Genomic DNA, 17,134 nt, shown 5'->3' on the forward strand with positions numbered 1-17,134 from the left:
AAAAAAAAAAAAGTTGGTACAAAGCATGAATCAAAGTTAATTTTTTATACAAGGTTATCCAACTGTTTAAGTACCTTTCTCTACTTAAATGACTTTGCACCTTTGTCAAAAATCAGTTGTCCATATATGTATGGGTTTATTTCTGGTGGCTTTATCGAGTTCCAATTATTTATTTGTCTTTGGACTAATTCCAGACTACCTCAATAACAAGTTTTTTAAAAGGTCTTGAAATCAGGTAGTATCAGTTTTCCAACATTGTTTTTTTTTTTAAATGAAGTACAGTTGGCAAGCAATATTATATTAGTTTCAGGTGTACAACATAGACATTTGACTATTATATATCTTACAATGTGCTCAACACAATAAGTCTAGTAACCATCTGTCACCATGCAAAGTTATCACACTATTATTGACTATATTCCTCTTCACCTTTCTCACCCATCCCTCCACTCTCATACACTGGCAACCATCAGTTTGTTCTTTATTTCAGTTTTGTTTTGTTTGTTCATTTGTTTTGATTTTTAAAAATTTCTACATATAAGTGACATCATGTGTTATTTGTCTTTCTCTGTCCTGACTTAAGCCTGTCTGACTTAGCATAATATCCTCTAAGTCCATTCAAGCCTGTCTGACTTAGCATAATATCCTCTAAGTCCATTCATATTGCAAACAGCAGGATTTTATTTTCTATTTCTGAGTAATATTACATTGTATATATGCCCCATCTTCATTCATCTATCACTGGACACCTAGGTTGCTTCCATATCTTGGCTATTGTAAATAATACTGCAGTGAACATAAGGGTGCATATATCTTTTGAATAGTGCTTTTATTTTCTTCAGATAAATACCCAGGAATGGAATTCCTGGGTTTTATGGTAGATCTATTTTTACCTTTCTGAGGAGCCTCCATAGTGTTTTACATAGTGGCTGTACCAATTTGCAGTCCCACCAATAATGCACAAGAGTTCATTTTCTCTACATCCTCACCAACACTTGCTATTTGTTGACTTTTTTATAATAACCATTCTAAGAAGTGTGAGGTGATAACTCATTGTGGTATTGATTTGAATTTCCCTGATGATTAGTGATGAGTATCTTTTCATGTGTCTGTTGGCCATCTGTGTATCTTCTTTGGAGAAATAGCTCTTCCTGTCCTTTGCCCATATTTTTGACAGGATATTTGTTGTTGTTAATTTGCATGAGTTCCTCATATCAACGTTGTACAGAATATATCATTTGTGAATATATTCTCTCATTCAGTATGTTGTCTTTTCAGCTTGTTGATGATTTGCTTTGCTGTGCAAAGGTTTTTACAATAGTTTAATATCTTCCCATTTGTTTATTTTTGCTTTTGTTTCTCTTGCTCAAGGGGATATATCCAAAAAGATATTACTCAGACTGATGTCAAATAGTTTACTTCGTATGTTCTACCAGTTTTATGGTTTCAGGCCTTACATTTAAGTCTTTAATCCATTTTGAGTTTATTTTTGTATATGGTGTAAGAGAATGGTCCAGTTTCCTTTTTTTTTTTTTATGTATCTGTCCAATTTTCCCAGCACCACTTGGAAACTATTTCTCCATCGTATATTCTTGCCTTGTCACAGGTTAATTAACCGTATAGGTGAGGGTATATTTTGGGGCTCTCTTTTCTGTCCATTGATTTATTAATCTGTTTTTATGCCAGTGTCATACTGTTTTGTTTATTATGTCTTTATATAGTTTGAAATCACAGAGTGTGATGCTTTTATCTTTGTTATTCTTTCTCAAAGTTGCTTTGGCTACTCAGTGTCTTTTGTAATTCTACATAAATTTTAGGATTACTTATTCTAGTTCTGAGAAGAATGCCATGGAAATTCTGGTAGAGATTTCACTGAATCTGTAGATTGCTTTGAGTATTATAGTCATTTTAATGATATTAATCTTTCAAATCCATGAGTCTGGTATATCCTTCCATTTATTTACGTTCTTCAATTTCTTTCTTCAATGTCTTATAGCTTCCAAGTACAGGTCTTTTATCTCCTTGGTTAAGTTTATTCTTAGGCATTTTATTTTTTTGGTGCAACTGTAAATGCAAGTTTCTCATTTTTCTTCCAATAGTTATCAGTACATAGCAACATGATGGGTTTATGTATACTAATTTTGTATCCTGAATTCTTTTAGTCTATTATTTTATTAAATTGTACTTTCTTATGTAGGAAAACCTTTCTCTCTCCTTCAATTCAAAATGATAGCCTGGCTGGGTAGAGTAGTGTTTGTTGTAGGTCTTTCTTTTCATCACTTTGAATATCATGCTACTCCCTTTTGACCTTCGAAGTTTCTGTCGAAAAATCATCTAACAGTTTAATGGGAGATCCCTTGTACATAACTGCTTTTCTCTTACTTCTTTTAAGATTTCTTTTTGTCTTTAACTTATGGCAGTTTAATAATGATGTGTCTTGGTGTGGTTCTTCTTTGGATTCATCTTGTTCGGGACTCTGCACTTCCTGGATTTGTATGTCTAGTTCCTTTGCCATTTAGGGAAGTTTTCAGTCATTATTTCTTCAACTAGGTTTTCAGACCTTTGTCTGTTTTGTCCTTCTGATATCCTTATGATGCAAATGTTGACATCCTTGATGTTAGGGCTGTTTAACAAAAGGTACTGGGCACACTGTTGCCAGTCGCTGCTTGTTTTGGAGTTTGTGGACCTTTGATAAATTTTAGGAAAGTGTGCAGTATGAGTTGAGGCAGGCTGTTGGTGTAGAAAAGACACTGGAAGCTGCTCAGACCAGGTGTGTTAATTGGGTGGGGCAGGTCTCAGGGAATCTCGGGGTGGGGGGCGGTAGTGAACAGTGTTAACAACGTTACTGGAGAAATCAGATTTGGGGCCCACTTGAGCCTGCTGGCTGTGTTGGGGGAGGATTCAACAAAGGAGCAATGGCACCTGTCCATACTTCTGTTTCTAAACAGAGCTCTCCTGACCCCTGCCACTCCAGACCTCCTCCTGAGAGTAGTTAATTCAGTTCCTCCCAGTATATCCCTGGCTCTTTTCAAGCTGATGCCTCTGCATTGGGCCCCAGAGTGAGTGAATTTGTGAGGGAGCGACTCTGTGCATGGGCCCCTGAAAAGGAATGCCTAAATCTCCAGCAGCCTTCCATCTCACTTGGATGAAATCCCCACTGGTTTTCATAGCCAAATATTATGGGGACTCCTTTTCTCGGCACCGGTGCCCAGGATGGGGAGTTGAGTGGGGGTGGGACCCCTCACTCCTTAGCAGGGACCTCCACAGCTGAGATTTCCCTCCCAATCCTTACTTACTACACCATGGTTATGGGACCCACCTGTTCCTCATCTACACCCCTCCTACCAGTCTTGTTGTGGCCAGTTCTTTATATCATTAGTTATAGGACTTCTGTTCAGGTAGTCTGCAGGTGGTTCTCAAAGATGGTTGCTGTATAATTTAGTTGTAATTTTGATGTTGTCATGGAAGAATGCGAGCCCAGTGTTTATCTACTCTGCCCTCTTGAATGGAAATGTTGATCGCTTTCCCTTTGAGGTATTGGTTTTTTTTAGTACTTTGTTTTTCTTGATGTTTTGTGTATTTGTAGTTACCATGAGGTTCATATATGAGTATATCCACCTATATTTATAGCAGTGTATTTTAAGCTGCTAGATATTTAAGTCAAATTAATTTTTAAAACACTATATTTTTACTTCCCCCTCCACACTTTGTTTTTGACATATTTTATATCTTTATGTTTTGTGTATCCCATTACTGTTTATTGTAGTTATAATTAATTTTGTTAATTTTTTCTTTTAAGCTTCAATTAGCTTTTTAAGTGGTTGATTCACTGTATATTATATGTTTGCCTTTACCAGTGAAATTTTTCTTTCCTGTATTATCTTATTTTTAGTTATGACCTTTTCTTTTCTGCACAAAGAACCTTTATTATTGTAAAGCTGGTTTAGTGGAGTGAACTCGTTTAATCTGTGCTTGTTTGGGAAACTGTCTCTTTCAATTCTGAATAATAACCTTGCTGTGTATAGTATTCTAGGTTGTAGGTTTCTTTCTTTAAATACTTTAAGTATTTCCTGCCACTTCCTTCTGGCCTGTAAAGTTGATGCTGAGAAATCAGCTGATAGCCTTATGGAGTTCCCCTTTATGTGAGTTGCTTCCTTCTTGCTGCCTTCAGGATTGTCTCTATATCTTTATCTTTTACCATTTTTTACAATATGTCTTGGTGTGGGCCTCTTTGGGTTCATCTTGTTTGGAACTCTCTGTGCTTTGTGGACCTGAATGTCTGTTTCTTTTCCCATTTTAGGAAATTTTTCAGCCATTATATCTTCAAATATCCTTGCTCCCCCTTTCTTTCACTCTTCTTCTTCTGGAATCCCTAGCATGCAAACGTTAGAACACTATATGTTTCCAAAAATGATGATTATGATTTTTTTAAAGTTATTTTTTTGTTTTGTTGTTCTGACTGGGTGATTTCCACTATTCTATCTTCCAGGTTGCTAATCCATTCTTCTTTATTAGCTAATCAATTGTCGATTCCTTCTAATGTTTTTTTTTTCAATCCAGCTATTGTATTCTTCCTCTCAGATTGGTTCATTATATTTTCTAAGTCTTTTTTGAATTTCTTTCTGAGTCCCTTTATTCTCAACTTTGTTGAGCATCCTTATGACCATCTCTTTGAATTCTTTATCAAACAAATTATTTATGTCTGTTTCATTAGGGTTTTTCTCCTGGAATTTTTTTTCTTTTTTCTTTATTTGGGCCATGTTCTTCTGTCTCCGCATTTTGTTTGACTTTCTGTGTTTGTTCCTATGAGTTAGATAAAATAGCTATCTCTCCCAATCTTGAAAAAGTGTACTTTCTGTAGACTGCATGTTGAATGATTTTGGCAGGCCAGTGTTAGTCAGGGTGGGTGTGAGCGGTGCCTGATGTGCTATGTGGCCAGAAGGTGTGGCTTCTTGATGGAGCAGCCTTGTGTACCCATGTGTGCGGTAATTCCCTGTTGTTTTGGCTGTCCATGCCCAGAAAGGAGTCAGGGAAGAGCAACCTGATGTGTGCACACTTCCTTGCCTATCTGATCTAAGTTGGGCTGTCCGATGTGTTCAGAGCATGCCCTATTGCTTTAATAGTCTGTTTCCCAAGCTGCATCTGGGCAGGGTAGTCCTTTGTGTCTGTACCATAGCACTTTGCTATTGCTGCACTTTCTCGAGGCAGGGAGCCCTATGTACTTGCACAGTAGTGCCCCAAAAGTTTCGTACTCTCTCTTGGGGGACAGCCATGCATATACTGGCAGCAGCACCCCACTAGTTCCACACTTGCTCCGGACAGGGCAACCCTATGTGCAAACACTGTTGCACTTTGCTAATTCTGTACTTTCTCTAGAACAGGCCCATGTACATTTGCATCAGTACCCCAATATCTCTACACTTTCATTGTATGGGACAATCCCACATGTGAGTACTGCAGTACTTTGGTATTTTCATACTCTTCTCCAGGTGGGAAAGCCCCATGTGCACATCTTAGTGGGTTACACAAAGCAGCACCATGTTGTACCTGATAGATCAATCTCAGGGTGGAGCAGCCCCACGAATGTGAGCTATGTTGTCCTTATTTTCCTGCTGGAGGTAGTCCAGGAGGGTTTGCTAGTGACACACTGCAACAGCCCTGCAGATCAGCCAGAGAAGCTTGTTAGAGCTCCTGCCCACCATCTAAATGCAGGGGAAACATAAATAATGGTGTTCATTGGTTCTTCTGGTCCTGGAGAATTTCCTAAGCTCTCAGTGAGCTATCCTGGTTTCCCAAATTTCTATTTGTGATCTCTTGTTTGTTTTGCAGGCTGTTCAATTGGTCCTCAGTTGTCTCTCAGGAGGAACTGTTCTAAATATAAATGTACATTCCATGAGTTTTTGGGAGGGGGCAAACTCATGTCCTCTTTAGCCACCATCTTGGCCCCGTGTCTCAATATTGTTTTTTTTAAAAAAGCTGTTTGGTTACTCTAAATCCTTTGCATTTCTGCATGGACTTTAGAATCAGTTTTTCAATTTCTATTGAAAGTCTGATGAATTTTTATTGGGATTATATTGAGCTACACATCAAATGGCAGAGAACTGACCTCTTAATATACTACTACTAAATCTTCTGAAACATGGTATAATTTTTCTTTTTTTTAGGTCTTTTTTCACTTTTCTCAGCAATGCTTCCTGGTTTTCAATGTATGAGTCTTTCACATCTGTTGTCTAATTTATGACTAAATGTTTCATATCTTTGATGTCATTATAAAATTTCAATTTCATATTGTTCTTTGTGGGTAGATAAAATAAAATTGATTTTTGTATATTGACCTTATATTCTGTACTTTGTTAAACTCACTATTAGTTCTAGTAGCTTTTTTGTAGATTTCATTAGATTTTCTTCATAGATTATCATGTTGTTTATGAAAAAAGATGACAACTTGTTTTTCAATCTAGATAACTTTTTCCTTCTTTTTCTTGTCTGACTACACTGTCTAGAATCTCCAGTATAATATTAAATAGGTGTGGATGTGAATTATAATTTTTTTCTAGTCTGCCTGTTGGGAATAGGCACCACTATTTCCTTTATTTGAGCGTTGGGGACTGTTTCCTTTCCTTTAATTCTTTCAGACAGGTCTTTACCTGTCCTTGGTTAGTTTCACCATATGTGTATGTTGACCTCTACTTTGTTTGAGGAGGAAACTCTGCAGATCTCTGGGATGCCCTCATTGTGAAATCTAGCTGCTTTGGTTTCCTTGGTTTCTTATCTCCATTTCCTCAATTCAGAAAGTTGATTGGTTTTCTCCTGGGTTTCCCCTCCTCCCTTTGCAGCAGTCTAGGGATTCTCCCAGGGCAGTAAGCAGGTGCAGTTGTAGGTTTCACTTCTTTCCCAGCTGTCAGAAATTACTGCTTTTCATTGCCTAATGTTCTGTGTCTTAAAATATGTAGTTTCATTTATATCTGTTTTTTGTTTGTTTGTTTTAGGTAGAAGGTTAAATCTGGTCCCTATTATGCTATCTTGGTTTGAAGTATAAATCCAAAGCTTTGTTCAAACTATCTTATCTTGCAAAGTATCACTTAAATGTTTCTTCCTCAGGCCCTTCCCTCTCAAAAACAGGTCTATGTTTTCCCCCTTATCTCATTTTCCTCTTTCATGGCATTGCTACCTTTTTTTTCCAATTATAATAATATATCTGTGGAATGACTGGGCTTTTTTCATTTTCATTTATTGTTTACCATAATTTTTGCTGGTTTTTCTTTCTTGAGGCATTCCTTCCTTTCTTATTATTTATCATTCCCCCCACTCTGAAAAAAACCATACAGTAAAAGAGGGAAAATACAGATAGGCCTGAGATTTTCCACAGTCTTTCACAGGTTGGTTGTGATTTTGGTATTTAACCTCTCTGTGGCTTGGCTCATCTTGTATTATTATAATAATGTCTAATATTTATAGATGTACTTTTACAAACATTAACCCAGAAAAGGTCCAGAAGTCTCTAAGGGAGGTAGAGATTATGATTTTTACTTTATATAATAAAAAAAACTCAGAACAGTTAAATGACTTGCATAATATTACAAAGGTAATGAGTAGATAATAAATAGAAAAGGCAGAAAATGATATAAAAATCTTTTGACCCTGCTGCTCTCTCCAAAGCATTTCATTGCTTCCACAAATCATAATCTTTAAAATACAGAGGTTTCCTTTGAGTTATAAAGTTTTATTATTCTATGATGTGAAAGACTTGCACATGAGAATTTAAAGATTTAGGGAAGGCAGCTCCTTGGAGCATAACCTACATTACAAGTTGGCCAGTGAAAAAGCCTAGGAAAAGATTGGCATTGAGATGTTTCTAAAATGAAAAGTATCAGGTTCAAAATAGAACGTCATCTCACTTTCAGAGCAAAATTTATATAATAAAATATAAAAATTAATTTTTGAGAGCACCTTTTCCAATATTGTCAATTGTAAAAAAAAAATGTTTTATTTTTGAATGTATTATTTCATCAATCGTGGGTGAAAACTGAAAAAAAAAGGTTTCTAATTATAGAATAATAAAATTGGTTTTCAATGTACCTGAAACCTTAAGAGATACAGGATAAAACAGTGGAAAGCATATAAAGTCATTTTTGCATCAGACAAAAAAGGTCTAAGTTTGGTTCCCACTTATTCTGTGTGACTTTGAGAAACTAATTTAATATCTTTCAACTTCAATTTTCTCATCTGTAGAGGAATCTGCTAATAAATATCTTCCTCAAAGAGTTATGACCATTAAATAATATAACACTGAGTCAAATTGCTGAGCACAATCCTAGAATAGAATAGACACTCGATGGAAGTGGGTTAAATTCTTCCAAATAGGAACAAAAAAGATATGCTTTTCTCAAAGCTAGGAAACAATTCATGAAATGGCTGTACAGTCTCTACTATAATAAAATTGTATAACTATAACCAGTTTATATGATCCAATAGTTAAACATAAAGCCAAATTTTCATAAAACTTATTTTTAAAAGCAAATTCCAGGATATGCCTTCAAGTCAATAAAGAATCAGTCTCATAAAAATATGATTATTATCATATATATGATTATTATCATATATTATCAAGAGAAGTCTTTAAGAAATCTTATTTCAAAATTCAAGGCTTATATGATCACCCATGGAGCCTACTGATAGAGACACAAAGGATGTCTTTATGGACTTATACAGGCTTAATTTTACTTCTGCCTTGACCCTTCAGATATTTCTTTAGAAAAAACTATGATTTTCTTTTGCAAAATTCCAGTAAATCCAGTAACTACAAAAGCTATTTATACTCTCATTTGTCGAATTTGAAAAGTCCTCTGGTTGCTGTGAGCAAAAAGAGCCAGTTGTCGTTCTCTATTCCACTACCATCAGTAAGTAAATACTTCTTACTGAGCTCATACTTGTGTTGGATGTAGAGGATATGAAAATTTTAGATATGGTCTTCAGGTTCTTGTCATGCATTCGGAAAAGTACAGCCTATGCAAAAAAGTAAGTAAACATAAACAAATCTGTGTACAAGGCTGTACACTGTAGGCATTTAAATAAAGGAACTGGCACAACAGAGAGCAGCGGAAGTCAACATTGATGTCAGTGTTCTATCAGAAGGCACCAGGAGCAGAGGCGGGGTGCTCTGCTAGAGTAGAAAACTAGAGAATACTTATGAGCAAAGATAAGTCACCCTCTGGACACTCCCGGAAAAATTTTAAGGATTTCACAGAGACTAACTTTCTTTAACTAGAGGAACACAGTTTTAGGTTTTAATTTATAAGTGATGTGATTCCATTAGAATCTACAAGCTGGTGAGGTGAGGTCTGAAAAAATTCAAGATACAACATAACGTGTGTGTATATTTTATACAAATATGAGGCTATCTTGTATATATGGTTAAGAAACATGCTTTTTTAACGTAACCTACTGATTGACTTACTTAAATATCTCATGTCAATAAATATTCACCCATAACATCACTAGTATCATCTGCACCTCCAATCACACCCTCACTTCCTACTTTTTTAGAATTGCCTAGTCAACCATCTTCAGATTTGCATTTGCTACCATAGTAAATATTAATATTATTGACTCTTATTTGTGAACTTTATTCCCCAACTTTGCAGTGTTTGGTTCTGAAAATCACTATAGAAATGTATGTTTGTGTATTCTATTTTAATAAAAAACAATTAGGAATACTTAGCTACCTCTAAGAAATCTAATTACTTAGAAGCAGCAAATATTGTGGCTCTGGTTAGAATAATTTTACTTAGAAGCAGCAAATATTGTGGCTCTGGTTAGAATAATTTTATAAAATGGCCAAAGGCACACGGTTTCCAAAATAAGAAAGCATTCAGTTATTATTGATACTGGTATATCAGGTTTGTTATTTACAAGGACACCATGGCTCTTCCTCTCAAACCAAAACAAAAGCCAGCAACTCTTGGATTAATAGGACGTGGTGTACATGGTTTGAAATAAGCACTGAAACAATGGATATGAGTAAATGGGTCTATGACAATAACTATTTGAAGTATTTTTATAATTGTAATTAAAATTATCAGGTTGCAGTTCCATAACAAAACAAAAATTTGCATGCATGCTGAATGTGTTGTAAAAAACACATTACTAAGCACAAAGGTATGGATTTAACTCAAGCATTATGACTTAAAATTGTTAGTTTCCTAACCTTTATAAAACTTACTCTGATAGGAAGTACGGATCCGTTTCGTTAAATCAGGATAAAAGTTAGACAGGCCACGCATGCAAAAGTTGTCTTTGGAACATGCCAGAACACCAGCATCAGCAGCAGGCAGAGGAAAGAGAGAAAAATAGTCTAAAGTGAAAGGAAGTGATATCATACCAGAATCTAGAACAGCCAAGATGAAGAAATTGCAGCAAGTTTAGGTAATCAAATTAGAGAGAAGATATTAAAAAAATAAATCAATTAGAAAGTAAAAGGTGATAGATGAATGATGAGAATGCTGTAGTAATTTTATTTAATAAAAAATCTTATAAAAATAGATTACATATTTCTCTTATTAGTTTTTCACACAATAAACTTATTGGCTTGCAAATAATATTCATAATTTACCTCATAAATATCAAAATGGTTGTTTTTAATTTTCAATATTAAAAAGAAAGCTTAGGGATTTTAGTCTTTAAATATTTTATTTTTATAACAAAGTGAGTACTCATTTTATATATTAAATATAAAATTTACGACTTCATCATGGTTTTTCCTGATTTTAAAGTCATCAGGATTCTAAGCTCTAATCATGAATATTGAGGCTCAACAAGCCTAAACTAAATTAAATAACAGTTGTATTACCTTTGTCACCCCACTGTTGTATATCCAGCAAGTAATTTAGATGCTGTCATAGGATTCAAAACTTTTCTAATTGAATTGGTGCTTTCTGTATGCAAACAGTGCCTACTCTAGAGTCCATGAACTTTCAAAAATCAACTGTCTCTTTCCCAACTGTGAGGAGATATTATGGCACATGCATTCATAATTTCTCTTATTCTGCCTTACTTTCAAAAGCCAGTAGTGGTTCAGGCAGAACCTGTAGAATTTGAAATTTCCAGCACTCCTAAAATATTGCTAAAAGGTACGATTCCTAACAAAACACAAAGAAACTCCAGGTTCTGAAAAACTTTTATGCTCCTGAAAAGGGTCAAACTTAGCAATTTGGAAAGGGTTGAGGTTTACAAAAGAAAACTAAACAAAACAGGAGAATTTCAGTAAATCAAACAGTTTTTCATTAGTCCAAAAGGAAACTTCATTGTCATATTCAGATTGTTAAATTTGGCACACCTGCTATTTAAAAAATAACACCTATGATCATGTAGTTCTTTTATTTTAAAGTATTCATGCATGGGTATATTTAGTAAAGTCATCAATATTTAATTGATTATTTAAAAAAATTTAAAAGATCTGTCTAAAATTTAAAAGAACTGTATACTGTATATTTTCTGTCCACTGACATAATACTATAGATGTATTTCCATCCATGAACCTTTTAGCCCAACTAATTTTTACCTAAATTTTTTAACTTAATTATGTCAGTAGACAAAAAATATACAAAATTTTGACAATGTTTACAAAGCTAAATGTTTGGATATATACTGAAATTTCAGTAAAACTTTTAATGGTTTGGTATATCAAAGCTTGGCATCATATAGAAAGTATTTCTGTTATATCCTGACTAACCATATATATTTTTATAGATAAATAAATCAACTTATTGATCCTGTCAAGAACAATGTCATCTTTCATAGCATTTTTAAATATTAATAATGTTTATTGCATTTGTTAAAATGCCTCCTAGAAAGTCACCATACAAGAAAAGATGACAGCTAAAATATGGAGTTAATTTAAAAAGTTAAAAGTAGTTAATGACTATTTTTAACTTTAACTAAATGAATAAGTACTTTTAACATACAGCTTTTAATTAAAAATTATATTTTTAAAGAGGCCAGATATACTAAAAAAACTATTCTCTTTAACATAACCATTGCAAGCAATTTTTTCAACCAGAGAACCTATTTTCATAGCATTTTTATATTTAATAGATTATTTTCTGTTATTTCCTAAGAATTCAACTTAAGATATTGGAGATGCTTCCTAACTTTAACATCGAATTGAAGTGTAAACACTTTCTTTACCCTTTCAAGGATTTCCACTATGTTTCTGCCCAATTTTACTTACATCGTATTGTAAATTATGTTCACTTCAGATTGTCATGAATTTTAATAGCATCACAGAAGAAAGACAAGAAATACAAAGGTAAGAAAACAGATGAACTAATCAAGTTCATAAACGTTTTGTTTTATCTCCTACCTGCAATGAACTGCTTGTTTTTTCGAGGAGACCGTGGTTGTCGTTGGTATAGGTCACTCGATCTATATAGGTCAATAGTTCCCATGCTTAACAGTACTGTCTTCTGTATAAAATCCACCACAGCCAACCCATTGCAGTTCCCAAATGCAACTCTGAGAGGAAAAAATATATATATATGTAGAATGTATCATACCAACCATTATAATTTTTACCTTTGAATTAAAAATAAGATTACAGGATAGTAATGCTATACGGTTGAGGACGTCAGGCAGGGATTAAAATCAGGAAGGATATTATGCTTTTACATAGGATAGGTTGGCTTTGTATAATAGCCATGATACTGAAAATAACAGGAATGTTATGCAATAATATGTTATCATCAATTTTAAAATGTAAGTAGTGATTTCCCAATCTGCTCTTTAATTTGGTCTTATGCTTTTACAAAAGAATCCTGTAACATCTTTTTGCTACCTAATGGGGAAATAGGTCAAGAAATGTCACAATTTTAAAAGCTTCAGATGCTTAAGTATGTAATTAGATGCCTTCGGCAAATAAAATTATAGGTATTAGGCCCCAAATTAGTTTTCTTCTTCAACAAAGCATATTTTAACACAAAATATTACATAAAAATTGATATAGTTAAAGTTGTGATATAGCTAAAGTTTTCACTGTAGTAGATATAGAGATATAACTTTCATTTACAAAAATTAAAGTTTTCTCATTCTTTGTCCCATTTATTAAAAGACAAATAGCATTTATTTAATTTCATAGCTAAATCTCCTGGGAAATTAAAATTGCCCCCCTAAACAGTTATTTTGGTCACCTCAACCATTAGACATACAATAATTTTCCTCCATTTACAACATGCCCTCTAAATGAAAAATTATAAACCTGCACTTTTTGCTCCCTAAATGAAATATACACTAGTTGTATCAGTGCTGTTTTTCTCATTTTATATAAGTTCCATGTTGTTTTATTGCTTAGATTGAATCTAGTTAGCATATCATCTGCATCCTCTGAATCTACTTCTTTCCACTCCATCACATTGCCTTCTTCACAACAAATTAAAAGTTCTAGGATACTAGATGTTTTAGGATACTAGATGTTTTGCTATTTCAGAGTTTTACACCTTCCAGTAAGACAGATTTTGGCAACTGGCAAAAGTTAAAAGATCCCATCTGTATCATTTTATAGATTATTGTATTTGCCGTGTACAATACACACTTTTTTGCCCAAATTTGTGAGAGAAAAATAAGGATCTGTATTATAAATGGGTAGTAATAATTCTGTATCTATATATATGTTTTAAATTCTTTTATTTATGCTTATGAGTTAAAAGTGTAACTCTGGAAATCAATAACGATATCCATATGCAAAATAATACATGCAATATGATAATCGGTTTTGTTGAACTTAGATGAACTTGTAACGAAAGTAATTTCAGCCAATGATTCAGTGAAATGAAATGAAGAGTGATGTATTGTTGTCCACAGAGTAAGTGACTCTGACTTGATAAGATAGGTGATGCCAACCTTATTACCATATGATGAACATTTCTCTCATACACTTTAGACGGGAGCTAGCAATCTAGCAGATAATTTTACAAAAATTATTGGAAAATCCCTTGGAAAATTAAAACAAAAGAATTTTCCCCTGAAAGTTTGGGCCAAAAACAGGTGCACATTATACACGGCAAAATATGGTATGTGATTTTGAGAAAAATTAATGAATCTTGCTAGGACTATTTCTTTATAATAATAATTATAATACCAGGTTTATCTAGTTCACAAGGCTTTTTAGGAACATCAAATCAGAAATTTGTTGTTAACATACTTTGAAAATGGGAGGAGAACTGACTCTGGGTGGTGAACACACATGTAATATATAGATGATGTATTACAGAATTGTACACCTGAAACCTACGTGACTTTACTAACCATTGTCAACCCAATGAATTTTAATTAAAAAAAGAAAAATTTCCACAAAAATGTAGAATTAATCTCAATATTATATATAAATGCAACATTATACATATTACATCCTGTAGCAAGTTAATATTTTTTAACTTTTTATGTTAAAATATAGTTAATTACTTCAGTTTACAGGTATGATAGAGTTCCCAAATACAATACTAACAGGAAAAAAAAAGCAACAAGAATATATGACAAAAATATTATCTTTGAATTAAAAACAAAACTACTGCAGTGATGTCAGCATCAGGGAGAGTGAGACTTCTTAGTTTCTCTCTTTGAAGTTACAACAATTTGGACAACTATAATTCAACAAATAATTCCATGCTCAACACGCAAACATGTCTGAGAGACCCGAGCATTGAGACATGTGAAGGTGGGTTTGTACTGTAGAAGCAAGCAGGGGAAGCAGGCTGGGAGGAAAGACAGAGACAGAAGCCCTGGACATAGTCCTGTACTCACAGTGGCCCCAGCTAATGTGGTAGCTGTAGAAGGTTGGTTGAAGCCCTTAGTCAGCAGCCTGGAGAGGACCAAAGGCACCATTCTGGCATGAGTGGCTTGTACACACTGTGGCTGAGCCCAGTGACAGGGGATGAGATGTGGTACAAAGTTGTGGCAGACTCAGTCTTGAAGCAGCCATTAGGAAAATCACAAAGATGCAGGCTTGCCAACCTGCCTCCCCTCACTCTCCTGTCACCCACTGGGCTCCAGCTAACATAGTAGCAGTTCTCACTTGGCAGCCCAGAGAAGGTCAGAGCCACAGAAGCACCACTGTGACCTTACTGGCCGGAGCACACTGCAGGTAGTCCCAGTGAAAGAAAAAAAGCTATAATGCATGAACCTACCCCTTCCCTACCCATCATGGTGGAGCATGGTGAAGGCAGCTGGGACACCTCATGTAGTACAGTGTGGCTGGCAGCCTTTGGTTGCAGGGAGAGAGCACTGGAAACTCACATGCCTGGAGCCTCATCACCTGCCACATCCCACCATGAGGGGGCTACACTGAGACAGAGGTGACCCGGTCACAGACAGGTTGCCCACATCTTCAGGGGAATACAGGGCATTTTCCACAGCTGATGTGAAACTGCCCACCGAGGTCCCAGAAGTCCTAATAGTGTAGATAAAACAAAAATGTGTGCTATAGCATGATCTACTTGAAAACAAAAGACCTCTATTTATTAGCCTGCTAAATTGTTAAAAAGCAAAACAGTACCTAAAGATTTCTATGTCTCAAATGCCCACACAGAGAAATAATCCATCAAATACCATGAATAAACAAGGTAGCTCAAAAAGAAAATGAAAAGTCTCCAAAAACAAATTCAAAGACACAGAAGACTGATTTAAATGATGAAGAATTTAAGATTGCAGTTCTGTAAAAACTCAAGATACAAGAAAATTCAGAAAGGCAGTTCAAAGAGCTCATGAATAAAATCAAACAAAAGGAGTACTTTACCAAAGAGATTGAAACTATAAAAACAAAAAAACAAAAAAACGAATTCTGGAGCTAAAGGACTCAATGAGATGAAAAATGAATTAGACAGCTCAGGAAATAGAGAGGACCATGTGACAAGAGAATTAGTGATCTTGAAGACAAAAATCTAGAAGTGACTCAGGTGGGAAAAAAAAGAGAATTGAGATTAAAAACAAAAAACAATGAAACACCTCTACAAGAGGTCTGACTCCATCAGAAAGAGCAATATAAGAATAATGGGAATACCAGAAGGAAAAGAGAAAAAGAAGGGAATAGAAAGCCCTGTCAAATAAATAATTGATGAGAACTTCTGAAACCTATGTAAAGAGCTAGACCTGGAATCCAAGAAGCTGACAGAACACCTAATTATCTGAATGCAAACAGACCTTCTTCAAGACACATTATATTAAAACTGTTTAAAGCTAATGACAAAGAATTCTCAAGGCAACCAGGGCAAAAATGACTGTAACCTATAAAGGAAACCCAATTGGATTATCATTGAATTTTTTTAGCAGAAAACTTACAAGCTAGGGGAGAGTGGAATCAAGCATGTAAATATATAGAGAAATCACCAGCCAAGAATAAGATAGCTGGCAAAGTTTTCCTTCATATATGAAGGAGAAATAAAGCCTTTGCCAAACAAAAGCTGAGGGAATTTACCACCACAAGATCTGCATTACAAGACATGTTGAAAGGAGCTGTTAAACATGAAACAAACAAAAAGACAAAAGGATACAAAACTATGAGCATGATGACAGACAGACAGAAGCAGGAAATTGTAACTATTTCAGAATAGAGTATTAAATAATTATAGCATAAAGGTTTAAATGGGTAAAAATGTTAAAAAAAAGACTATAGCTTCTACAATTTGAAAATGAATGCACGTCATAAAAGGGGATAATTTGTGACAACAAAAAAGGGGGGGTCGGGGTAATGGACTGAACTTGCACAGGTGAATGGAGAAAAGATGCACTCAGAAGACAAAGGACTACTGTATGTATAAAACATTTTACACATAAACCTAACAGCAACCAGAAAATAAAAATCTAGAACAGAGGCACATAACATAAAAAAGAAGGACGAGAGGGGAAAAAAAAATCATAGAATACCACTGAACTAAAATAGAAATACAAGGGGAAAAGAAAACAATGAAGATACAGAGCAACGAGAAGCAAAAGATAAATGGTTGCAGTAAATTCTCATATGTCAATAATCACCCTAAATGTAAATGGACTGAACTCACCAATCAAGAGGCACACAGTAGTGGGATAGATTAAAAAACAAGACCCAATTATATGACGCCTTTAGGAGACCCATCTCAGCTACAGAGAC

General features: G+C 34.7%; 1 protein-coding gene across 1 annotated transcript in view; it reads right to left on the reverse strand.

Annotated features, from left to right (window-relative positions):
• The window catches only part of STXBP5L (syntaxin binding protein 5L), a 241,372-nt gene that overhangs the window by 76,520 nt on the left and 147,718 nt on the right, over nt 1-17,134 (reverse strand). Inside the window, exons 19-20 of the mRNA XM_019650992.1 lie at nt 12,362-12,513; nt 10,223-10,294 (exon numbers count right to left, since the gene is read on the reverse strand). Coding sequence (XP_019506537.1) covers nt 10,223-10,294; nt 12,362-12,513 — 224 coding nt within the window. The remainder of the gene's footprint in view (nt 1-10,222; nt 10,295-12,361; nt 12,514-17,134) is intronic.

Source organism: Hipposideros armiger, unplaced genomic scaffold (genome assembly GCF_001890085.2).
Source record: "Hipposideros armiger isolate ML-2016 unplaced genomic scaffold, ASM189008v1 scaffold_8, whole genome shotgun sequence".
Taxonomy (NCBI): Eukaryota; Metazoa; Chordata; class Mammalia; order Chiroptera; family Hipposideridae; genus Hipposideros; species Hipposideros armiger.